The sequence below is a fragment of the Cetorhinus maximus genome, chromosome 2 (genome assembly GCF_964194155.1).
Source record: "Cetorhinus maximus chromosome 2, sCetMax3.hap1.1, whole genome shotgun sequence".
NCBI classification, from domain to species: domain Eukaryota; kingdom Metazoa; phylum Chordata; class Chondrichthyes; order Lamniformes; family Cetorhinidae; genus Cetorhinus; species Cetorhinus maximus.
The window spans coordinates 183,097,489-183,124,696 of NC_135880.1; the positions used below are offsets into that span (position 1 = coordinate 183,097,489).

Sequence of the window (27,208 nt, forward strand, 5' to 3'; positions counted from 1 at the left end):
AGAGTAGATCAGGAGAAACTATTTCTGATGGTTGGGGAGTCTAGGTCAAAGTAGCATAGTCTAAAAATTAGCACCAGACGTTCATGACTGAAATTAGAAAATACTCTTCATGCAAAGGGTGAAGAATTGTGGAATTCTCTTCCACAAATGGCAGTTGATGCTAGGTCAATTCTTAATTTTAACTGAGATTGTTAGATTTTTGTCAACCAAATATGTTAAGGGATATGAGACAAAGTCAGGTATGTGGAGTTAGATCACAGATCAGCCATGACCTCACTGAATGGGCAGGACAGGCTTAAGGGGTTAAATACTCTCCTGTTCCGATCTTCCTTTCTGAGGATGGGGTGTGTTTGTTTATTTTTCATCTTCACACACACTTCTTTTGCTTTAGGGAATAGTGAGAAAGCGTTGGAAGGTTTTACAAGCTGATTATCGATCCATGAACCACGTCATGAATGCTCCTTCTGTGGCCAACAAGTCCTGGAGTGAGACTTGAATCAGGAGCTTCTGGCTCAGAAGTTAGGGGCCCTGCCTACTGAGCCTCCAGAACTCTGCCAGGATGGAACAAAATAGGAGAAATTTTACTCTGACATTTTTCTTGTGGCAAACAATCTGCATTCCAAGTACTGTCATCCCTCACTTTGGTGGGCACAAAATTAATGAATTCATTTTTAAAACATGAATCAGCTAAATCTGAACAACTTGAAGGTTTGGTGACAACTCCAACCAACAATGTAAAACCAAAACCAAAATTCAAAAAATATATGTAATGTCAACACTCTGTTGTCATCCTTATAACCACAGTATAAAGCAAGGCTTAGAATAAGGCATACTTGTTTGATACATGCACCACATGACCATAGATATAATATGGTGCAAATCAACAATTTAAGCCCCAAAGTTTCAGACTCAGCCTTGGGGTTTGTGATGCTTGATGACAATGTTCCTGGGTATTGTTTTTGGTTGAATTTGCTGCTATGGCAACTCAGAGCACATTCCCTTCTAATATTCAACTGGATAGATGAAACCTCTAATTCCTCAGACCATCTCAAGCTCTCAGACGTGGGTAAAGCCCTCGCATCTGAGGTAGAAAGTTGTGAGTTCAATCGCCTCTCCATAAATGTGTAATACTGGAGGAATGCTGCACTATCAGAGGTGCTACCTTTCAGTTGAGATGATAAACTGAGGCCATGCCTGCCCTCTCAGGTGAATGTAAAAGACCCCATTGCATATTTCAAAGAGAATGGAGTTCTTCCTGGTGTCGTGGCCAATATTTATCCCTTAACCAACATCACAAGAACAGATGATTTGGTCATTATTACTATGCTGTGTATAAATTGGCTGCTGCATTTCCTACATTACAACAATGACTAAACTTCAAGAGTACTCCATTGGCAGTAAAGTGCTTTGGCACATCTTGAGGTTCTGAAAAGAGCTACATAAATGCAAGTCATTGTTTCTTTCAAGAAGCTGCCAAAATCCAGTGGAATTTCCATAGTCTTTCTTGGCTATACTATGCATGTTCAGCAAGGCTGCACTGAATATCAGTAATGGCAGATAATACATCCAGTTACTGCTCTCATTTGGACAATACATACTGGAAATCACACTGGTGACAGTGTCTTGTGACTGTTCTTCCACAACTTATGATGTCCTTGCTTCTTAGCAAAAGATTGTTTTCAATGCAAATTTGTTGAAATACTGTTTAATTTATTTGAAGGAGCTTGATAATTCACTACATTGAAACCATGGTCTACAACATGTAGTGAACGAGGACTTTCCCTGTAATCAACTTGTCATTTCTCATTAAACCAGCAATAATGGCATCATAAACGCATTAAATTATTTCCCATGTACATCAATCTGAGCTAATCCCAGCTCTCTATTTGTCTGGTTAATGTGCAACAAACTCAAAAATGGCATCTCTCATAAGTGTTCCACGCATAACCATACTTAGCACTGTCAATAACTTTATTCTTAAATAAATAAAGATAGCAGGTGCTGATTTGAAGATCGTAATCATATTCAGTGGTTTAGGTTATGAACATAAATACAGCCTTTGTAGGAATTCTATTGAGGGGTTCACTTGACGGCATCAAGCAAACCCCTTGATTAGAATGCTACTTTGTACCTTCACTCCGCCGCTATCTACTAATCCATCTTCACTGTCATGGCATTATCAAGGAGGGAACAACAATGTGACAGGTTACAGATCACGGCAGCCTTGCTGGCTCATAAACAAACTACAATTTATTTTATGATATCAAATGTGTGCACATTGGTCCTGAATTCATTCATTTTATCCTGAATTATTTCAGCTCATAGAAACAGTGCAGCCCTTCACTTATTTGAGATTCTTACAATTTGCGGTTCAATAGAACTATACATTGCATAAAATTACACAAGACTGGAAAAAGTTCTTTAAAGAGCCACAGCAATAGAATCCTATTAAACAGGATGTTTTCATTTCATCATCAAATGTATCCAGCATAGAGTGGTGAAGTTCCTTTTTTGATGAAGAAAGGAAGGGAAGGTTTGTTTTTTCTCTGAAATCCACAACCTAACAAATTCACATTCCTACAAATTGTGCAATTTAAATCAAAAGTTCTCACAATATTATCATGGGTGGCTAATTGAATTAAAACTGAGATTCTGCTGTTCTTTTCTTTTAGTAGAATTTGGGATGATCAGTATTCACTAACATAATACTCATGTTGACATGGAGCTAATGACTTCTAGCATAGAGAAAGTAGCTCTATAGCGACAGAAATGACAGGCTCAAAATCACAACGTCAGATTCTCAAAGCCATCCTCATCAATCAGAAAAACGACAAAGCTGATTAATTATATGTACTCCAATAAATAAATAAATAAATAAATAATGTGGTTTGCTTTTTAGCAGTTTCCTATTTTTATACATCACTCACTTCAATTGCCACTTTGCTACGTAAATCTGAGAACAGTTACAGAGTATGAGTGATGCTTTGCTGCAAGTCCCATGGCTTTTAAAAGGGCATTTATGTAGACTGACTGATACTTGCATTGGAGGTTCAAAGAGTGCAACATGATTGCTGATAGCTGCTCAATCTACAGCTCTCATCTCATAATTGTGTTAGTTTGTTCAAGAAACAAATAATAAATGACTTCTGGACACCGAGTGATAGAATAACAGGTCACATTTGAGTATGGGTTTGAATAAAGTTAGGACGTTGCACTATACACTCTGTAATGTGTAGCTTATTGTCCATTCTCATTGAACCATATCACAGAAACGTGTTGGTATCATCAGGCAGTAAACCGTAGCACAATCAACTCTATCGGTTAATGTAACATCTCACTTTCCCAAATCATTGGTATTTGATGAACATTAGCAGTTAACAGTTTTTAGTGGCCACGTTTCATTCCAGGATACTCACCAGATTTAACCCTGAAGCAACTTAACCGAATGGAAACAATATGAAAATACGATCATCTGAATGAACCTAATTAAAGTCCAATCAAACTGCCAGAATCCAAAAGCCTACCAACTGGTTGAGTAGTTTGAATCTTCTGGAGAGTCTCTACTAGTCGGCAAAGTTATCACAAGGATTATCTTATCTATCAATTTAACTATTATAATAATGACTCTATCCTCATCTCTCTCTCTCTCTCAAGTCAACAGTAGGTTCACAAAAGTTTCTCACCAGATAGTTTTCAAGTCATATCAGATTGTTCAGCAGCATTCTGTTGTCTGAAACTACCAGGCAATATAATTTGCCCTGGATTAATATAAATTACTTGGTTTGTCAAGACAATTTTGCTTTGTAGATTAGAGACCAATTTTGTAGGGTTCTGATCTGATGAGTGATTGCCTTCTCATTGTATAAAATTCCATTCTAGGTAATATAAAAAGGAATAGAATAATTGGAATCTAATAGCATTTCATCACAACACAACTTTGGTAAGTTTTATTTTTACTTATTTCCACATACAGTACACACTTTTGGATTCAATCACAGTGCTTGCTAGTAAATTTTCAAACCTTGACTTGCTGTACAAGCAATATGGAGAGAATAACCAAATGTAAAACTACTAACTTTTCAATAAAATGACTCCTGATCCTGAAGGATGTTTTTAAAGATTACTTTAATCATACAGTGCATCATTCTGAGTTTGTATATAATGCCTCTGACCAGTAACTCCTGCTCTATAATTACCAGTGTCAGAAACAGTCGACAATTGCACTCTCCCTCTCTGCAAAAAGTCTGTCACTGCATAAAAATTAAAATTAATATTTTCCTGACACTAGGTAAAAGTCAATTTCTCTCTAACAGTCATGTTACAGCTCTGGTGTAAAGTGGTGTGATTGACAAGCATCTCACAGACAACCTTGGCAACGCTATAAGACAGTCCATCTCAGCAGCCTTTTAACTAAAATTCCTGCGCAGATCATTTGCCTTTGCAAAAACTCCTATGAGGCTCCTATTCATGGCCTTTGCCTAGCCCCCATGTTGCGCACTTATCCCTAGGATGCCCTATCAACATGTGGCACATGTCCCTGACATACACAGAAGAAGAACACCCCAGGAATGCAGTGTGCTCGACAACAGTGTTGACCCACTTCTTTTATGGTTGCTGAGATGTAACCAAGGAATCTAATAACTGTGACAGCGAGCCTTTGCTTTGTGCCTGGCTTCCCAGACAGTGAAGCAACACAGATACTAATGAAAGGTTAAATGAATAGGAATAACTGACAAGAGGTACAATAAGGAATGGCTTTGGTAATCCACAGATGCTGAGCAGAGATCTCTTGGCTCAAGCCGGGCGAGGACAGTGAATAACTGAGGCACAATATTTAAAACAGCTTGCTGCACACAGATGCTTTTGTAAGCGTACACATGTCTGGTTACAGAAAAAGAAACACTGGGGTAGATATCTCAGCAGATTGGGTAACAAACGTAAAGTTGTAACAAAAAACAGGATACAAAACAAAAGGTATAAATCAATCTATCCTTTCATGAAAAGCCTGTATTGGAAATGATAGTTGTATGTCATGTACAATGTCAGGTTTGAGGTTTAACTTATAATTTATTCAATGCTAACTTAAATAAATTGTTTACTTTTTGCTACCATGAGAAAATGTTATTTTTGTGTTTTGTATTCCATTCTGGAATATTTAAGTATATGTTTCACAGAAGGTTTTGTCAATTTCAGGATGTTGGATAATGACAGGAATATCCTGGCTGCACACAGTATTATTACCTTGTCTTTATGAAAGGGGAAATGTGTTTTTTTTTAATGAAAGTACTTCTGTTACAGAGGGATTGTTAAGTTCAGGGTGTGATTCTTAGCTTGTAGCTGCTTCTGTTGTGTGTTTCGCTTTGAGGAAAAGGGAAACTGGACTAAATCAGCTTGGTGACAGAGTGACAGGTGCCCTTTAGTCCAAAGAAAGTGGTCTTAATGCGGACATTGCAAGATAACTTGGCTATGGATTTTATTGCATAATAAAAGTGTAAAATATGCTATGTGACACTTTAAGAATGACCAGCTTACACTTTATCCAGCATAGGCCTTCCAAAGTCCCATGGGGCCACTATCTTTATGTATTCAAGTCAAATTAGGAACTTGTTTCTAACATATCAGTACAGGCAATAGATGCACGATGACATTAGAAACCAATGCCTGTTTTAATAACCTACTCCAGTACTGGCTTCATGAAGCCTGGCTTCCTCCCTTGCCAAATTCTTCTTCCCTTTCAAACATCTCTTATATCTCTATAATGCTGCGGTTGTCCTGGCTCCTCTCCTCCCAGCTCTAGCTCCTCCTAAAATCCTTCTTCATTTACGTATTCTTACTATGTCGAAATCTCCTACTTTCATTCCTTTCCCAGAACCTCAAAATGGTCAGGCCCCCTGATCTCAGTCACATTTCCTAGTTTTCAGGCTTTTAAAATCGATGGTTGGCATCATCCAAGCATTGCTTCTCCATTAATGCTTCTCTCCTGCTCATTTTAAACATGGCAGTGTCTTGCACAATAGCATTGTCTCTTCATCTAAATTTCTCAATTAAATTAAACAGAAAACAAGACTGGTGGATTAAACGTAGCAATTCTTCCGAATTCCCACTTTGTATAAAGTATGACTGCAAAAAACTTCATGTATAATTGTTCAAGACATATTCTTATGCTCAGCTCATGGAAGCATTTAAGGGAAAGCTAGATAAATACATTAGGGAGAAAGGAATAGAAGGATATATTGATGGGGTGAGATGAAGTAAAGTGGGAGGAGATTAGTGCAGAACATTAACACCTGTTGGGTCTAATGCCCTGTATCAGTGCTCTAAAATTCTATGTAATTCTATGTAACCCAAAAGAATGTTGGCATAAGATGACTGGAGACTGTGTAGGCAAATGACTGGTTGGAAGATACATACCAGTATCTTACTGTAATGTGCACACAGCACAGGAATGAAAATACATAAGTAAATCTAAACACACATCCTGCCGCATTTTAAGACAATAAAACAACAATTCGGGTGTTTTTAAGTCAACTTTTTAAACAATACAATGGGCATTTCTGTCGAGCAGCCAATAGTATTTTGGGTTTCAAAGTGTGTTGCACTACTGGAATAGCAGCACAGAAGTTCATGTGCCCGAATTTCCAGGTAAAGCTTGCACATCAACAGCATCCCCCAAACCCGACACCAGCACTGCCTACAAGGACAAAGGCAGCAGGTACATGGGAGCACCACCACCTCTAAGTTACACTCCAAGTCACACACTATCCTGACTTGGAGTTATAATCGATTTTCCTTCACTGACATGGGTCAAAATCCTGGAATTCCCTCCCTAAGTGCGCTGTACTAGTACCTACGCCACACAGATTGCTGCAGTTCAAGAGGGCAGCCCACACCACCATACCAAGGGCAGTTAGGAGTGGGCAATAACTGCTGACCTTCTATTGAGCTGCTATGCCAAATGGAGGATTAAGTTAAATATTCCTCAGAGATAGGAAGTAGCGATCAGCAAATAAATAGCTGCAGTGAATGGGGATTAAAGGCATGGGGGTTACAAAGTGATTTGTTCTGAAAATTCTGTTACGGGACACAGTGGGGTTATTGTTTATCACATGGTCTTTTCACCGCTAGGGAGCAATGCTGGAGGAGATAAAGCCCTTCTCATTGTGCTGGCTAGGCCAGAAGTGAAGTAATTTGGTTGGAGGCTCAATCCATTGCCACAAGGGCAGAAATTCATTGTCCAAAACTCTTGTGTAGTTTGGTGCCGAATTGGCCATTTAGAGAGACCACGAGCATGCTGATGTGAGAAATGGTAATGCGGGACTACTGCAGTAGAGAGTATTCTTCTGAGGGTAGAGGAAAAATGTTATTGAAATAGTAGCAAGAGCTCATCCCACATCTAGTCTGAAAGCTTGAATGGATAATTAGCACAAAATATATTTTGATTTTTAAAATGCACTAAATTTGAATTTCTGGTCTTTTAAATTTGTATGATTTAAAAAAGAAAGTTTTATTGCCAAAATGTGAAACATGCATGAATACACCTTCTCTATAAACGTAATTAAAAATATGATTAACTGTGGATCTGAGAAAATAAACTTTCTCTCACTATAGTTTTTCTTTGAAAGGGCACTTATTTCTAATGTTTCAAAAACCTGCCTATTAGTGACGTGATTTACCACAGAGTCTTCTCAACACTTTTGACACAGTAACATAACCATATCCTGATTTATGGGCATGCCTGTCGGTGACAATATAGTGCAAATAAGGAAAAAGTTGACCAAAAAAAATCCATTTGCTTCTGCCAATTCAAAAGGCTGAAGCTGTTGACATGGCCTAGTTTCTTGTTTCAAAAATTGAGAAAGAGAAGAAATTTGTTGATTATATTGCTTCTCAGAGAGTGCACAGCAGCACTTGTCTTGGCAGTTTTTCATTATTTTGCACAAATGAACCATTTTACAACACGAAGACAATAAAAGCCAAGCAGTGAACTTGAAAAGGAAAAACGCATTGCTTTCAGAATTAAGGAAAAGCAAGGCTGAAGATTGGTAGCAGTAGCTCCTGCTTAAAAAGGGTCACTAAAAGAGCAATAAAACTACCCTGAAGGTTTTAAAAGAAGTAGGTGAGAATATTGCACATGCCCTAACTATAATCTTCCAAAGTTCACTTGATTCAGGAAAGATTAGAGGAAAACCCAGGGATTATAGACCAGTTAGCCTAAATCTATTGTTGGGAAATTACTAGTGTCTATAATTAAGGATAGAGTGACGGAACACAGAAAATTTTCAGTTGATCAGAGAGAGCTAACATGGATTTGTAAATGGTAGGTCATGCCTGATGAATCTGATTGAATTTTATGATCAGGTGACTAAAGTAGTGGACAGGGGATTGAGGTTGGATGTTATTTGTATGGACCTCAAGAAGACAGTTGATAAAATTCCTCAGAAGAGAATGTTAGCTAAAGTTGAAGCTCATGGAGCTGAAGGCAAATTATTGATCAGGTTAAGAAATTGGATGAGTGTCAGGAGCAAAGTAGGAATAATGGGCACATACTCTAATCAGCAGGATGTAACAAGTGGTTTCCCACAAGGATCTGTCTTGGCGCCTCAACAATTCACTGTATTCATTAACAACTTAGATGATGGGATAGAAAACGGCGTATCCAAATTTGGCAATGACCCAGAGGTAGAAGGCATTGTAAACAAGTAAGTGGAAACATAGGGCTGAATTTTGCCGTCGACGAGCAGGGGGCAGGGCCCACTCACCGACGCGTTAAATGACGCGGGATGATGTTGGCGGAACCCCCGACATCATCCCGCCCCATTTAAATCTTCAGGAAGGTGGGGGCACAGCAAAATCAGCTGCGCGCCTGCCGACCTGTCAATGGCCAATTGAGGCCATTGACAGGATAATTAAAACAATTAAAGGCCCTGCCCATCCAACCTTAAGGCTGGCGGGCAGGCCAGGAGCCCCAGGGGGCTTCTGATAATACATGAAACCTCATCCACCAGCGGGATGAGGTTTCATGGAGGGTTTAAAAAACTTTAATAAAGTTTGAGTGAAATTTATTAACATGTCCCATCTCGTGTGACATTGTCACATGAGGGGGACATGTTAAGGATTTTTTTATTTTTCTATTTTTAACATTTGAACATCTTTCAGCGATCTCGCTGAGGCTGCACTTAGCCTCAGGGAGATGTGCGCTTTATCATGCGCATGCGTGAAAGAGCGCACTCTCGCATTTGGGGAATCCTCCCCCGCCCACACAGGGAGCGCATAGCGCTTCCCGCCGGATGTCACGCTGGGCGGGCCTTAATTGGCCCGCCCACTTAAAATGGCGGCGGGGCCCACTTCTCCAGCGGGGATCGGCTCCCTGCCCGCCGGAGATTGGGTCGGACCTGCCCGCCCGACAGGCAGAAAATCCTGCCCATAAAATTACAAAGAGGTATTAATAGATTCAGCAAGTGAACAAACTGAGGCAAATGGATTTCAATGCAGGCAAATGCGAGGTCATAAGCTATAATCAGTGGAGGCCCAAACAGACTTGGGGGTCCAGTCACATAGGCCATTAAAATGTCATGTACAGGTACAAAAAAATAATCAAAAAGGCTAATGAAATGTTGGCTTTTACATCTGGAGGACTAGATTACAAGGGAGTAAAAGTTATGCTTCAGCTACACAAAGCTCTAGTTAGACTAAAGTGTTTTAACGTGTTTTTCAAAAGAAGCAAATGCGAGGTGAGAAAAAACTTTATCACACAGCGAGGGCTTGGAATGCACGGCCTGGAAGTGTGGTGGAGGCGGGTTCAATTGAGGCATTCAAGAGGGCATTAGATGACTATTTAAATAGAAACAATGTGCAGGGTTACAGGGAAAGGGCAGGAGATTGGTACTAAATTAAAATGCTTACAGAGCCGGTGCAGGCACGATGGGCCGAATGGCCTCCTTCTACACCGTAACAACTCTGTGATTCTGTGACTACACTTGGAATACTGTGAACACACCTGAAGAAAGACATATTAGCCTTGGAACGAGATCAGTGTAGGTTTACCAGAATGATACCTGGACTCTGGGGGTTAATTTATGAGGAGAGATTACACAAACTAGGATTGTATTTCTGGAATTTAGAAAGTTAAGGGATGATTTGATCAATGTTTTCAAGATATTAAGGGGAACGGATAGGGTAGATAGAGAGAAACAAGCTGGGGAGTCTAGTGCTATGGGCATAGTCTAAAAATTAGAGCCAGATCTTCAAGGAGTGGAATTCAGGAACACTTCTGCATGGAATAACTGGTCGAAATTTTGAACTGTCTTCTTGTCAATGGTAATTGAAGTTAGATCAATGGTTAATTTTAAATCTGGTATTGATAGATATTTGTTAATCAAAGGTACAAAGATTTATGGGGCAAAAGCAGGTATATGGAGTTAGGTCACAGATCAGCCATGATCTTGTTGGATGGTGGAACAGGTTTAGGAAGCTAACTGGCCTCCTCCTGTTCGTATGTTCCTAAAGTAAAGGCAGGGTTCTTGAGTGGCCTGAATGCACATATAGAATAGATGGTGGGAAGCACTGGGAATCAGAAACAGAATTCAAACTTTTCTCTTAGAGGGGTTTCACTTCCTGAGGACAATATCTGGACAGTTTTGGACTTCTCTTCCCTGCCCTTCACTAACATGTTGTTCCATTTTATATATGTTCCATTCATGCTCCTGTCAGGACTGCCTGATGAAAATCACAATTAATGAACACATTTGAAATGATTGAGAAGCTACGGGTGAGTTTAGATTATATTGCATCATCAAACATGCCTCCAGATGACAAAATATTCAGCTGAACCCATCGTAGAAGTGTATACCTCTACTTTTCAGTTTTGGCAGAAAAAAATGAACAGACTGGCAGAAAGTGATCCCAAAGCACCAGTAAAAATCCTGGAATCTTATGTAATGAAAATGGAATTTTCCTTATTCAGTCACTGTTATCCAGTGGGTTAGTCTAATGACCATGACTCCACATGTATGGCATAAAATCAAACTGTCATTAAGACACTTACCTTCAGGGGTGGGCCAAAATGAGGCAGTGGGAGCTGTTAAAGCCAGAAAGCAATCACCAAAATGTTTTACTGCCAACCTGGTCACAGTGACCATTTTCAAAACATGATTACAGCTCTGGATATGGGTGTGCAATGCACTCAAATGCAAGCTCCATTAATTTATTTATATTCATATTTGTTAATCTCTGACATAAATTAGCAAGCAACTGCATAACTCAGCATTGGTCTCTCTTTTTCAAAAGAAATAGAAACCTGTGAGTTCGAGAAAAGGCAGCTTTCATTATGACATGAGCCTGCTTAATTGAAGAGTTGTGAAGGGTGTATTTTATTGTAAAAATCAAGTTCAGTATAGCACTAAACAAGAAAGAGAATGAAAAATAACCTTCCGTATCCACATTAAAATGCATAAGCATTTGCTGATTGGTTTAAATACTGCCCGTTTACAAGGGGAATGTTTCATTGATTTAATTCAACTAAAGCCAGTGGAAATACAAAGTAGGTATTACTGTGCCCACTGTGAACAGGTTATGGAGGCGTATGAAAGTGTTTCACTTTACCATTGCTGAACCTATACATGCTTTCCCCCCTCTATGTCACACCTTTTTTATTCATTCACAGGATGTGGGCTTTGCTGGCTGGGCCAGCATTTATTGCCCATCCTTAGTTGCCCTCAAGAAAGAGGCGGTGAGCTGCCTTCTTGAACTGCTGCAGTCCATGTGGTGTAGGTACACCCACAGTGCTGGTAGGAAGGGAGTTCCAGGACTTTTTTTTAAAAAGACTTGTACAAAATGATGAGCATTTTATGAAGTGATGGAAAAATCCAGAATAAACACTACATTACAGATCAAATGGTACATGCAAGTACAAACCTTGGCCATCTTAAACAATGTCACGCACGTTTAAAAGATTAAATGGTTTTCTTTTAAAACTCCGTATTAAATAGTTTGCAATCTGGCACAAATATAGTAAGTTTGTTGGACACTTAAGCTGGTAACAAGAAGAATCAATTTTCAAATCTATGTTAAAAAACAAAATCAATGTTGTGATGCAGAGTGCTAGTGTGGTTTGAGTTATGTTTAAGCTGTCCTCAGAAACTAACACCATAAAGTTCCTGTACAAAGCAGGGTGAGTACTAGCTTGGTCCAGTATGAACAGGCGTGGGCCTCAAATTCATGGCAGCGAGAACATTTTTTTTGAAGAGCTTGCACAAATGACAATTTTGATACATTAACCAGGTGTAAAAAAGATGCTTCATGCTGGTATAAGCTGCATCTATGCCAGTAATGGTGGACTAAAATTGGTTCAGCTTTATTGAGTTATTTTCCCTCTTTTGACCTTTCAAGTTTACATTTCATGATTACTCATAATAAACCTCTTTTATTTACCTGTTCTGCTCTTATACAAAACTCCAGCTTGCTTGCACACTAGAATGCAAGAAGAACTCTCTGTCCCTTCGTATTAATGGTAAACAAAAGTTCATAAGCGAAGTGGAATAATTCAAAATAAATACTGTGTAATTAAACTGATCCAATTGTGCCTATGGCTGGCATTGAGCAAAAATATAGTTGTCAAACTCAGAAGTTAAAAGATCCTATGAACTTGCTTTTGAAGTAATTGAAGGTTGACTACCTTCTTTCGGGAGCTGTAGGTGTTAAAGATGGGCTCTGATTTGCAAAGTGAAGTGGATTGAAATGTTTCAAAGTTACCTTCAATTTCGGGGTTATACTGTCACATAGCACGGAGTTCCTCTTTTAAGATACCTTTTGCTGCTTAGCAGAAAGTACAGTCTCCAGATAAACAGCAGTGATTTGACTTTTTAATGCAATTATGATAGGTATTATTCTGCAAAATTGTTGTTTAGTGTTTCATTTAATCACATTTACAACCTGGTAACTAAATTATCTAAATTTTACGACACATAATAAATCTTTTCTGTCCCTTTTAAAATCAAAGCTTGGACACTTTAATGACTGCACAGTACATAGCTTGTCAAGGTACAGCAGATCATTGCAAATTCTACATTCCTGTCAGTAAAATAGTTCCATGTTACATTTACCAGGCTGAATGCCATTTTGTTGTTTTTAATGAAATAAATCATGGCAACTACCTTTGAGGAAATGATTGGCATTTGTATTCATCTCTGTTAAAACTTAGCATTAACAGCAAACCTCAAAAAGGTGTCATCAGCAGCTCGCCTATATTTTTTATATATGCTTTGAATGCATAGCCCACAGCACCTCGACACATAACACAACCAGACCTTTCCAATCAGAACAACCTTTTCAACAAGCTTCCTTCAGAAACAAATCCTGAGTTCACTTGGCATGTGTGTGATGGTGGAGATGTTAAAAAGAAAATGTTCGAAGTTCTAAACTAGTATGCAACTGTTCATATAAAACAAATAGGGCATTGGCAGCACATTTTAGAAAATGTACACACTAAACTTATAAGTACAAATAAAAGGTGTATTCATCACTTTGAATAGTACAGCCAAGAGGATTTCTGATGTTATAGAACCACCTGCACTATGCTCTTGTGGATTGTGGAATCAATTGATTCCAAAGATTGTTTACCTGCCTCTGCTTTATTCTAGGCACCAACTGTTATTTCTATTACAGTTAGTTCTGACCTGGTGCTGCATAAGAAAATGTTCACTGACCAGAGATATTCAGACACTAAATGTTCAAATGAATTATTAGTATAGATTTTCTGTTGTCTAAATCCTTGCACATTGGTACCATTAATAAAAGGTTTTCTGATCTGTAAAGTGTATTTTACTTCTATTGCATTTATTGTCCATGTAGACTACATAAATACGTCATGCAACAAGTTATCCAGCCTTTGTAATATAGACTGTAAATGTATTAAAATATGGTGCTTAAGCAAAAATTAATTTACAGCGAAACAATCAATTAAAATGGATAAATATTGACCACAATGAGCAAAGATAAAAAGATTTTCAGTTTCTACTCAAACAATGGAAATGTTTAATTGAAGAAGCATTCTGCCTGGACTGTTAAAACAATTTAGAACTAAATCATGAATCAAAATTCAGCACTATCTTAATTTCAGTATTTCATTCACATTACCCAATCCCATAATTTTGAACATTGTACAGCAGAAACATTTCTCTGTGCGATATCATGACCTGATTTGCAATTAATTTGGGATTTTTTTCCAAAAATTGTATTGATTTGGACATTGAGTCAAATTTTACGAATGGTAATTATTTGAGGGGGCACAACATTATTTTACTTGTGATTTAAGTATCTAAGATTCAGATAGGCATTTTCTTTTTGTGCAATTCTTTATATTATATACAGACACGTAACTTCCCGTGCAAGCATCATCCTCTTCCTTTACTGGTCACTTTTCCTGCCTCAGTCTTTTCCCATCCATCAGTTCTGAGCTGTTTCACTTGAAACAATTTTTCTAAAACTGCTTAGAAAGTAATCAATGTTCCTCCTAGATTCTAAATGTCCTAAAGGCACCACCGAGATACTTTGTTTCAAAATTTATATGTTTGGTAATTTTGAAAAAATCATCTGTTGCGTTTTGCCACTGTTAAGAGCATGGAAACATTTACAGATGGAGTTTTTAAACAGAGTGAAATGTTAAGGATGTGCAGGCTACTCCCACATACCTGAGTGAAACTATTGTTCCTCAGTGGCTGTGTATTGTAATCCAGCATTAGTGAGTGCATGTAAGGATAATAACAGATTGCAAGGCTGGTGAAAGAATATTAGAAGGTAGTCCTTTTTTTTTGCTGTGACTGTAAAGTGCCATAGGTTTAACAAAGGCAGAAGTGAAGTGGTTCAGCTATAATGCTATATCTCCTCTCCCTTAGTGCAGAAGAAGAAAAGCAGATCAATTTGCTGGGGTAAGTTCAAATGGGAAAAAAGGAACTATGGGGAAAGAGTCAGGGCAGTGTGGAGAGGAAAGTAAACCTGTTCTTCATTAACTCAAACCCTCATGGGATGTCACACATTACCTGTCCACTGGCTTATTGAACTACTCAAACCCTCCTCTCACTCCATTCTTCTGGGTCTCAGTGAATCATGTGCTCCTGCTGCTGACAAGTTAGCAGGAGGCTGTGGCTTCAACATGAAAGTGTTTTTTTTTGTCTAAAGCAGCCTGAATTTCCAAAGATGACACACCATCCACTCGTGATATGCCAAGATGAAATGGAAGGTCTGAACTGGTCTCGAAGCTGCACAGATAAAAGTAATCAAATGACACTGGTGGAATGCAAATTGGCATTCTCGACTCCACTACTTACAGAGGCATGAAACATCTCTGACAGGCATCGCCATTAGGACAAAATATTGTGTTAAGCAACAGACACACAGAGAACCCAGCAGGCAGAAACATTTCACAAGGGGTGACTGAACAGTAATCAAAAAACAAAATGTTCACTGTTGTCCTGTAAGGATCTTCTGTCAGATGAAATGAAAAGTAATCAGCTGCCTCTCCAAGAAGGAGGTACAACTAAACTTAACCGCATACTAAACCTTATAAACTGTACACAGGGAGAGAAAGAAAGTGACACATGAATGCAGGTCACACTCCTCAGCTGCCTACGCTTGACAATTAGAGGTCTCCTCCACTTCATAGTTGCTTTGATCACTGACACTGGGCATGCCACATTAACAGAATAGCAGAAAAATCAGCAAGACCTTACAAATCCAATCAATGTATCTCCTGTTTAATGCTCATTATACACCTCATAACGTTAAAGTGAAGGGAGTGAGGCAAAAACTAACAAACCAAGTCCAGAAGAGATGGGCAAGCGCAGGGGGTGGGGGGCGGGGGCTTAGAGTGGGTAACAGCATTAACTTTTACACAGGCACACATGGCCACAAATACAAAGACAGTCAGGCACACACACAAACACAAAGTTACACGCGCACACACAGTCACACACACACAAAGTCACACACAAAGTCATATGCACAATTGCAGACAAAACGTCTCACACACACATGCATACAGTCTCTCTCTCACAAACACACACACACACATACACACACAGTCTCTCACACACACATACACACAGTCTCACACACAAAGAGAACATCACACAGACACAGACAGAAAGTCACAGTCACACACACAGAAAGATACACACGCAGAACATCATACACAGATACAGGCAGGAGGTCACACACACAGACAGAAAGTCACACATACACAAAGTCACACACAATCTCACACACAGTCTTACACTCAGTCTTACGCACATATAAACACGCAGTCACACACACAGTCTCTCTCACACACAGTCACACACACACAGTCACACACACACACAAAGTGACACACACACACAAAGTCTCTCTCACACATACACACAAAGTTTCTCTCTCTCTGACACACACAGAGTCACAGGGACACACAGAAAGTCTCTCACACAGACACAAAGTCACACACAGACATAAAAACAGAGACAGAAAGTCACACACAGACAGAAAGTCACACACAGACACAAAGTCACACACAGACACAGACACAAAGTCACACAGACACAAAGTCACACACAGACACAGACACAAAGTCACACAGACACAAAGTCACACACAGATACACACAGACACAGACAGGAAGTCACACAGACACAAAGTCACACACACAGACACAGACAGGAAGTCACACAGACACAAAGTCACACACTGACAGAAAGTTACACACAGACAGAAAGTTACACACAGATACAGATAGAAAGTCATACACACAGGCACATACAGACATAAAGTCACATACAGACACAGATACAGGCACACAGACTACCTTTCAGTTTTCTTCCCCAACCAATGTACATCAAAAGCAGAAATTAGGGGAAAATAAAATTAGAGTTGGGGAAAGATCCCTCCACCCCTCCCCTCACACAACCCTATAAACCCCAAACTCCAGAACATCCCGCCCTCCGTTAAAGAAACAGGCCTCGGGGTTATTGAGGGGCCGGCGGGGGGAGAAACTTTGAACAAACTTTTTGTGACACATCGGCATATGTGAGCAACAGCTTCCAGGAATCAGCTCAGTAATTCCAGCGAAAATCAATCAATCAAGGAGAGATATTTACCATTTCTGCATGGTGTCCGGATCTGTAGTCTCAGTGACTTTTTTTTTTCCTATCTTGAAAGGAGACGGATTCAGGAGAGAATTTTAGAAGTTTTTTTTTTCAATATTGTCTGTGGACAGATGCCGAATTTGAAATGTCTGACAGCAAAACTTTGGGGTGAAAGGGGGGAGAGGTGAGGAGGAGAGAGGCGAATTTCTCCGGGGATTTCTCTGTTTTCTGTCGATGTGAATCCTCCAGGTTTGTTTCTGTGTTTCAGACTCGAGCACAGCTCCTAGTCTCTGCAGCCGACACAACTCAGCCTTCCTCTGCTCCGGCTCTGGGACAACCTCGAGATCAGCTTCTGGCTCCGGCTGAAGGGACTCCGCTTTCGGACTGTCATTTGAGGGGGGGTTTCACAGGCTGCAAAGCTCGGCAGCGTCTCGCCAAACGCTTACTCCGCGCGAAAGGCACTCAAGCGCTGAAAAGAGGTATTAAATTTTCTTAGTCGGAATTGGAGGAAAGTGAAGTGGCCCAAAGTGAGGAGGGCGGTTTCTTTTCATCTCCGTCTCTGTCTGTCTGGGACTCGCCTCCCGTCACTGAGCAGGAGCTCAGAGAGACACAGGCACACATTTGGATGTGACAGCGAGCCAAATCCCTGCCCTGCACATAGAGCACCACTCACACATTATTCACACTCACTCACACATTATTCACACTCACTCACACATTATTCACACTTCACACACACATTATTCACACTCACTCACACATTATTCACACTCACACATTATTCACACTCACTCACACATTATTCACACTTCACACACACATTATTCACACTCACTCACATTATTCACACTCAAACACACATTATTCACACTCACGCACATTATTCACACTCACTCACACATTATTCACACACACACACATTATTCACACTCAAACACACATTATTCACACTCACACATTATTCAGTCACACTCATACAATTCACACACACACATACAATTCACACACATTATTCACTCACACACAATTCACACTCACACATTCATACTCACACATACAATTCACACACGCATATTATTCACACACACATTATTCACACTCACAATTCACTTACACTCACTCACATTCACACACACACATCCAAACACACAATTCACACTCACACACATTATTCACACACACAATTCACATACACAATTCACACTCACAATTCCCACACACACAATTCACTCCCCCACACACAATTCACACTCACACAATCCAGACTCACACACGTTATTCACACTCACATTCACAATTTATACACACACACAATTCACATTCTCACTTCACCCTCACAATCCACACTCTCACACATTCACACATACACACATACAATTCACACTCACACATTCACACTCACTCTGGCACACACAACTCAAACTCACAAACATTCACACTCACACACATGCAAGTCACACTCACAAACATTCACACTCACACACAATTCACACACACGTTCATACTCACACTAATACAATTCACACACACACAATTCGCACTCACACACATTCACACTCACACTCAGAACACAATTCACACTCATAACCAGACTCACTCACACACAGACTCACACAATTCACACTCACACCCAGACACAAACAATTCACGCACTCACCAAGACACACAATTCACACACGCACCCCAACTCACACAATTCTCACACACACACATTCACACACTCGCCCAGACACACACACCCGACACACACAATTCACACTCACCCAGGAACATGCAATTCATACTCATACCCAGACACACACTCACCCAGACATACACAATTCACACACTCACCCAGACACACACAATTCACACACTCTCCCAGACACACATAATTCACACTCACACCCAGACACACACAATTCACATACACACCCTGACTCACATGATTCACACTTATACCCTGACTCACACAATTCACACTCACACCCAGGCACATGCAATTCATACTCACACCCAGAAACATACTCACCCAGGCACACTCAATTCACACTCACACCCCAACACACACAATTCACACTCATACCCAGACACATGCAATTCACACTCATACCCAGACACATGCAATTCACACTCAGACCCAGACACACACAATTCACACTCACCCCAACACACACAATTCACACTCACCCCAACACACACAATTCACACTCACACCCAGACACACACAATTCATACTCACACCCCAACTCACACAATTCACACTGACATCCAGACATACACAATTCACACTCACACCCAGACTCTCACAATTCACACTCTCATCCCAACACTCGCAATGCTCACACCTAGACTCACACAATCAGACTTTCACAATTCACACACAAACCCAGATACACACAATTCACACTCACACAATTCACGCTCACCCCCACACTCACACAATCGACACAAACACCCAGGCTCTCACAATTCACACACACATCCAGATACATGCAATTCACACTCACACCCAGCCACACTCATGATCAGACACACATAATTCACACCCAGACACACACAATTCACATGCACACCCAGACGCGTTACTCCACTCAGTCCCAGACACACACACACACTCAGACTTTCAAACACCCCACTCCGACCACATTCACATGAGGATTCATGCTCAACCAGACACACTCAGCTACACTTCCTTACTCACACCTAGCTCTGACTCACATCAATTACAATCACCCACTCATCCCACATTCTCATTCAGATATACCCACACAAGATACACACCCAGTTCTCACTCACCACATGTTCACAAACAGCTCACACTCACACTTGAGCTACATAGCTACTGGCACCAAGACACACACATGGATACACTCAGCGCATTCACACCTATTCACACTCTCCACACCAACACCCAACCTTCACACCATGCACACAAACAGAAATATACACACATTCACATAATGCACACACAAAGTCCTTCTCACACTATTTACATGTACAATCTAAGGGTAAAATTATGGGCTGACATAAATACATATTCAGATATACATTCACAATCATATATTCGCACCTGATACACAGATACAAAGCACTTTCCACAATCACAATTAGCTCCGTGCATTGCTTACATGGAAGCAATCTTTCATCCAAATACACACAGACAGAAACACTTATACTAATTCCATTACCCATTAACAACATGGACACATCCACAGATACACATACAAATAATTTTCAACGCTCACATTTTGCATACAGACATACACATGTACACATTTCATCAAACATGACATTTATATAAAGCACAGAATCACAAATATACACTCAGGTATATACATTCTTTCACAAACCTCATCACAAAATATTCACTCCATGCAAAAAACCCTCAAATACACACCCACACACAAATTGCACTATACTGAACTATTGCACCATGCACACAGATACAAAACACACCCATGTACATGCCTATCCACAATGTTTATAATTTTCACTACATACTCACAGGCATCATAAATACCTGTGTATACACACAAACTCTATCATAGAAGAGGAACTATGCACCAACAAGTGCATATTGATATGCATACCTGAATACACCATTCACCTAATCACCTTATGTGTGTTAACCTAATGCACATAAGCATTGATACACACCCACATAAACACTCAGAAATTCCTGAGGAATGCTGAATACTGGGAAGGGAAAGAGCTAATGCTGATTTAACCATGAAGGTTTATATAGACAAAGCAATCATTCGCAGGAATAGAGGACAACACACAAAGACCACAGGCCAGGAGACAGCATGTTAATGAAAACATAAATATAAAGTGTTTCCCACATTTTCTGTTTTTATTTCAGATTTCCAGTAACTGCAGTATTTTACTTTTGTATAAATATGTCCCTCCTTGTCTGGACTTGTATACAATTCCTTTGTTAAAAAGATCAGATGCTAGGGAGCATACAGTACAAGTGACCTGTTTGTCTAGGTGCTGGTGCTTCATTGATTCAAAGATCAGTGAGGGTAAGAACAGGGCTGTGTGAGGTAATTGACAGCAAGAGGGCTGAACTCTCCTAACATGGGTCACTCAGGTTGGTCAATAGAATTGGGCAAGTTTCTTTAGAAATCAAGGGTATATAAGATTATATTTTTGACACCAATGTTCACTCTTCGGTCCTTAGTTTAGCTCTAATTCTTTGACCAATAGAAGGTGCCACTGTAAAACTGGAAAATGCATCTCTGGCAGAAAGGATTGTACAGCTGCGCTAGCCAGGCACAGGCAAACACAAGTGAGTCATGTAGGTGTACAAGTCTTCCCAAAATAATGGGAAGTGAGATTTAAGCAGCGATTCCAGATACAACTATTAGAACAGGAGCTGACTTCATCCTGAAGAAAGGATCAATGAGAAACAGATAGCACTTCACAGACAGAGCACTTCAGAAGAGCAACACTATCTTCCTAGAGGAAGGGGAGATAGCCAAGCAGTTTCTAGTCCTGCATTGCAAAGTACATTAATTATTCCATCCAAACAATCACAAATACATATAGAGTATTGATTTTGTGTTCTATTGTCAGAGTTGAGTCCCAATTATCAATTCCAGATAAGAACAGGAAACTCTCCTGATGTCCTGGCTGACGATCTTCCTTTAACCCTTTCAGCTGATCTTTTATCTCATGCACTTTGTGGGATCTTATTGTGCTCAAATTGCTGCTTGTGCCTATGTCGTAACAGTGACCACACTTGAAAAGCAATTCATTGATTGGGAAATGCTCTGGGATGAAATTAGGCCCCCTATAATATATTTGTTATCATTTATTCATTCATGGGGTATGGACCTCGCTGGTGAAGCTGTCATTTATTGGCCATTCCTAATTACGCTGAGGTGGTGGGTCTTTTTCAGCTGAATGGCTTGTTGGCCCACTTTAGAGAGCAGTTAAGATTCAACTGACTGAGGTGTGGGGCTGGTGTCACCAAAGCTTTCCTCCTTAAAGGGCATTAGTAAACCAGTTAGGGTTTTTAGAATAATCCAACAGCTTTGTGGCCACTTTACTGACAACAGCTTTCCTTCATTCCCATTTTTTAAAACCTGAATTCAATTCTCAAACTACCATGGTGGGATTTGAACACAGTACCTCTGAACTATTAGTTCAGGCCTCTGGGTTACTGGAGCAGTATTGTAACTAATTATACATTCTTAACAAATGCAATTACAAACTGCAGTGGTTCCACATATACAGCACTAGCTAAATTGCTGTTGCATTGAGCTGGGCTAGTCTTGACGGGCCAGATGGCATCCTCCTGTGCTGTAACCATTCTAGGATTCTATTCCCTGATTTTAATACAAAATGCCACAATGTTTGGGTTTGAATGAACAGACAAATTGCACTACCTATAATATTTACTTCGAAAATAAATACATGCAGAAACTCCACCCTTCTTTGCATATGCATATATATATGCAAAATCCCCAACAGAAATTACATCAGTTGTATCTGCATCGGCAGAATTGACCAACACAAACACCACGCCCAATCCCTTTTATCCAAACATGCACACACACACAACCCTACCACCTGAATATTTACGCAACACTCGCTCTCATTATATTATTAACCATACTTCCTTCAAACAGAATACGCTTTTCCGCAGCGGGAAACGCACTCAGACCGCACACAACACACACACATAGAAATATACCTACAGCACAACTGACATAGGCTCCTGGTACAGTGTTGGCACATTCAGTGTCAGTATGGGCAAACTACAACACAAGTTAGCGCCCGTAAGAGGGAGCAATAACCATCCCCAAAATGTAACAGCAATAAATCAAGAGAAGGTAAATCAGATGGTGTTGTAAAGAGACAGTAACGAAATAAAAACAGAAAGGAGTGGAAGAATTGAGATGGGGGTGAAAGGAAATACAATAAAACAATGTACAATGAGGTCACCTGGAAAAGTTTAAAAAAAAAGACATCAGTGAAACGTAACAAGCAGAAAGTTAACGAGCTGGGAGAGATGGCTTTCTGTTGCTGTTCTTGCCATGAAGGCTTGCTCGGGTCGAGCCCCAAGTCTGGTGCTGGATCACAGATCCATGCTGAATCTTGTCTAATCCTTGCTCATTTAACGTGGTCAAAAATATCAGGTGGAAAGCCTTGTGGCTGCATTCGTCCCGGTCTGATTTCTGTCCATTCGCTCCGTTCAGGTGGTGATTTACACTCGAGGAGGAGAGGACAATTCGCCCAGGAATTGACAAGGCGAAGATTTTTTTAAATGAAGACCAAGGGCAAACTCACTCAGGGAGAGAAGGAAGGAATGTGGAAAGTGGAATTAAAAGGGGGGTGGGTGGGTGGGGGGGGACACGTTTATGTAAAGAAGTAAAATAGAAAGGCAGAGGTGCGAGAAAAATGAAACATCAAGGAAGGATGTATTAATAATTGGAAATGTGTAAAATTTAGAAGATTAAAATGAGGCATAATGTGGAAATGAAAACGGAAATAGAAGTGACATTAGAAAGTATAAAGAAGTTAGAAATGAAAGTGTTAACGAGAAATTGAAAAGCACGCAGAAATGTAAAAGGCAAAATATATATTTGCATTATTTTAATTAGGATTCAGGGCTTGGGCCATTGGTGTCAATAAACCTGGCTCCGCTATTCCAGCGAGAAGCTTGTAGAACCAACTTTCCACTGCAAAGAAAATCTTTTTAAAAAGGCGAACAAAATACACAAAACAGAGATGGCAACCAAAAAGGTGAGGGTGATTGTGTCGGGGAAGGTAACCCAGTCTTTAGAAAGCAGAGAAACACAACACGGTGGTAATGAAATGGCAGGAAACAAAGACAAAAAAATAAATTTTAAAAAGCAGATGGGAAGATTTATTAAGAAAATATATAAATTTGATCCGGATCATTGCGATAGAAATGTGTGCCTGTATAAAGTACAACCCAAAGTACTCTGACAACAGTAACAAGTGGGATAAAATTCGGCACCAGGACATCCAAATGATCCAAGATTCGCCACAGTTCGTCCCGTCATTAATTAGAAAATTGTCCCTGAAAGGGGATATTTTCTCGGCAGGTGAGTTTCCTCTTATTAAAACCAAAAATAAGCCGGACGTCACAATATAACACCCAGTGCTGGTTGCATTCTTACTCCCACCGGGTGTAATAAAAAGGTTACATTATAAACCTCTGGATCTGAAATTTAGTTCATCGGTTTATTTATTTATCTCTCGCTGGGGTAGAGAGAGAGAGAGACTGAGGGCGCTGCCCGCACATGAGTTTCTAAGATTTTTTTCTGAAAGAATCCCGATAAAAAAGTAACCCCGCCCGAAATCTAAATTCATAAAGTTTAAGGTGAGGGTTTGAATTCCTGAAATTAACCATTCGGAAGCAGTTTTTTTTAAAAAACAAAATCAAAGTAATCCGGTAACACTCGAAATGGAAACAGTTGTAAAAACAACAGTCACTTCGCTAATCCCTTTCTAATTGTTGGACTTTCTGCTGATATAAGTGATGCAGCAAAGGACAAACTTGGGGATGAGCAGATGCACTGACCAGCGCTCCCCACTCGAGCAGAGTTTTTATACTCCCATTCGTCTTTCGCGGACAGAAATGGTGACTTTATTACAACACCCAACTAAATGATCCAAAAGCATGGAAGTGTGTGCATTCAGTTCCGAGATTTGGCCTAAATTACCGCGATCCGCCCCTCCCCCCATGTTGAGCGGAGATCCCACATTTAAATTAATCCAACGGTCTGAGCTGCAGCGGGCAATGGGGCTCAGATTGAAGTGTAGAACTTCGATTTGCAGTTTGTGTGTCAGAGGGTGGTGATTTTAATTGTTTCTTGTTCATTTCACTATTTACCTTCGTAATTTTTTGATGGTTAATTAACAGGGTTATTTTGGGGCGACCTGTTTTGCCATCCGCTGTGTGTGATGAAGTCTGTTGTAGGGACTACACCAAAGTCCTCGAGTTATAAAGCCACTTCGGAGCGGCCGGACAATCACGATTCGCGTTGTCCACGAAAATATCACGGCTGAAAGGGATACAGTAAACCAGCAAAGGATATATAACGTGTTCCCACTGTTTTTATACCCTATCTCATGGTTACCCTGCATTGGCTGTCTGGGAAAAGTGCAGTGCCTAAATATATACAGATGCCACACCCTCCCACATATTGTTTACATATATTTATTACACATTTGGATTAAAATGATCCATGTGATTGCGGAAGATCTGTCATGTTTGAGAAAAAAAGCTTTCAACACTGCCCATTAATTAGTCCCAGCTGGCAACTGTCTACAGTAAATTGGAATGCCAGACACTCATGTTGCAAAGCTCCTGTAAAATAGGTGGAAAAAAGCCTTGCTTTATTATTTGAAAAATTGCCCCTACAACTGTGAAGACGCTTCAAAATATCTCATTGGCTGTTAAGTGCTTTGGGCTATCTTAAAATTGTGCAAGGTGCTATCTGAATTTAAATTCTTTCCTTCTCTCTCCCAACAAGTCAATCAGAGTTTAGGAATATTGACTACAATGATGTCTACCTGCAGTCTATGAAGGTTGCAAACTCTTTCGTTACAAGCGCTCAGCTCCATGGCTTGATAACAATTTCTGATCCACGCTGGCCTAATAAATAATGACACAAAAACAGAAAATGCCGGAAAAAAGCTCAGCAGGCCTAACAGCATCTGTGGAGAGAAAAAGAGAGTTAACGATTCGCATCCCTTATGATTCTTCTTCAGAGTCATTACGGACTCGAAACATTAACCCCGTGTTTTTTGTTTCTCTCCCCACAGATGCTGTTAGACCGGCTGAGTTTTTCCAGCATTTTCTGTTTTGTTTCAGATTTCCAGCATCCGCAGTATTTTGCTTTTATAATAAGTCATATTGGGTTGAAAGGCTGTTAGAAGAATTCAACACAGATATTCCCCCAAAATTGTAATTTTGGCAACCCTCAAATCAGTTCTTATTTGAGTATATATGCACATATCTATAATATATATAGAAAATATTGTAAATCTTCCCACATCTCTTATTTTTGCTATGACATCCTATCATGGGAAACATATGGAAACTCTTCACTCTGATGGTAAAATCTGGGCACCATGTTCCCACAATCAAATGCTTTCAGAATACTTTATTCCATTCTTTTTTTCAGTAACTGAAATTCCTAATGTCTAAAGTAGTTATGTAACTCCAATTAAAAGTTAGACATTGCACAATAAAATGAATTAACTTGAACATATACATTGGGTTGCATCTTACTGTCTTTACTCAAAGGTTTCTGTCTCTCTTGAAAAAGTCAGTTGATATTTCTGCCAAAAGTTGTGATTCTGGTTGCTGATTCCAATAGGAACATAGGAAGAGGGGTAGGCCATTCAGCCCCTCAAACTGGTTCTACTAGTTGGGGAGTGTGTCCAATGTTCTGGGATATTTTCACCATTCAGTTAGCTGAACTGGAAGACTTGGCTTTAATTTTTAAAATTTCCTACTCAAGCATTTTTCAAAAGTCCTAGAAGAAAATCTAGGAGATGAATTTGAAAAGCTTTATTCAAATAAAAGTTATATTGAGTGTTTTAACAGTGGGTGCACTGCATGCTGTGCTGTGTATGTCTGAGGGAGAAAGAAAATGACAGTGCACACAATTGTAGACTTTGTTTAGTCTTCTATAAATCTCAAAAAGCGTGTTAAGCCATCAGAGGGGTGGACGTTCTGATGGATCTCTCCTGAAGCATGATTGCAGTGAAATGGAATTCCTGGTTTTCCAATCTCAGGACTCTAGACCTGTCCCTAATCAACAGCATATCCAAATGGGATTCCAGAGGTCCATCCTACACTAGAGAATATGTTCTAAATATTTCTTCAGCTCTTATGGAAGTTTTAGGAGAACATTATGAAGTCAGATAATTCCTCTTGGGATTGCCTTTGGGAACCATCTGGGATCTTAAGCTGTCAGTTAGCAAGCTGAAGTCTGTCACAGTCTGTTTCTCATTTCCCATATTAATACCTGTCTCTCTTGCCTCGTCTCTACTCTTTGGTTTACCACATCTTCCCAAATTTGATCCCTTGACCCCACTATTCAGTTTAAAACCCTCTCTACTTACGT

General features: G+C 39.9%; 1 protein-coding gene and 1 long non-coding RNA gene across 3 annotated transcripts in view; one reads left to right on the plus strand and one right to left on the minus strand.

The window, feature by feature from the left end:
* The window catches only part of LOC144668385 (zinc finger protein basonuclin-2-like), a 530,041-nt gene extending 512,779 nt beyond the window's left edge, over positions 1-17,262 (minus strand). The window contains exon 1 of one of the 2 annotated variants that reach the window (XM_078530412.1): positions 17,124-17,262. Coding sequence is in view for 1 of the 2 variants with exons in the window: in XM_078530400.1 (XP_078386526.1) it covers positions 17,124-17,126 (3 nt within the window). In the remaining variant the exon portion in view is untranslated. The remainder of the gene's footprint in view (positions 1-17,123) is intronic. The other variant, XM_078530400.1, reaches the window with a different exon arrangement.
* A 187-nt stretch (positions 17,263-17,449) lies between these two features.
* On the plus strand, positions 17,450-23,797 carry LOC144668423 (uncharacterized). Its single transcript, XR_013573496.1, has 2 exons — positions 17,450-17,590; positions 23,300-23,797. It is a non-coding gene; the product is annotated as an uncharacterized LOC144668423 (long non-coding RNA).
* Positions 23,798-27,208: the final 3,411 nt, after the last annotated feature.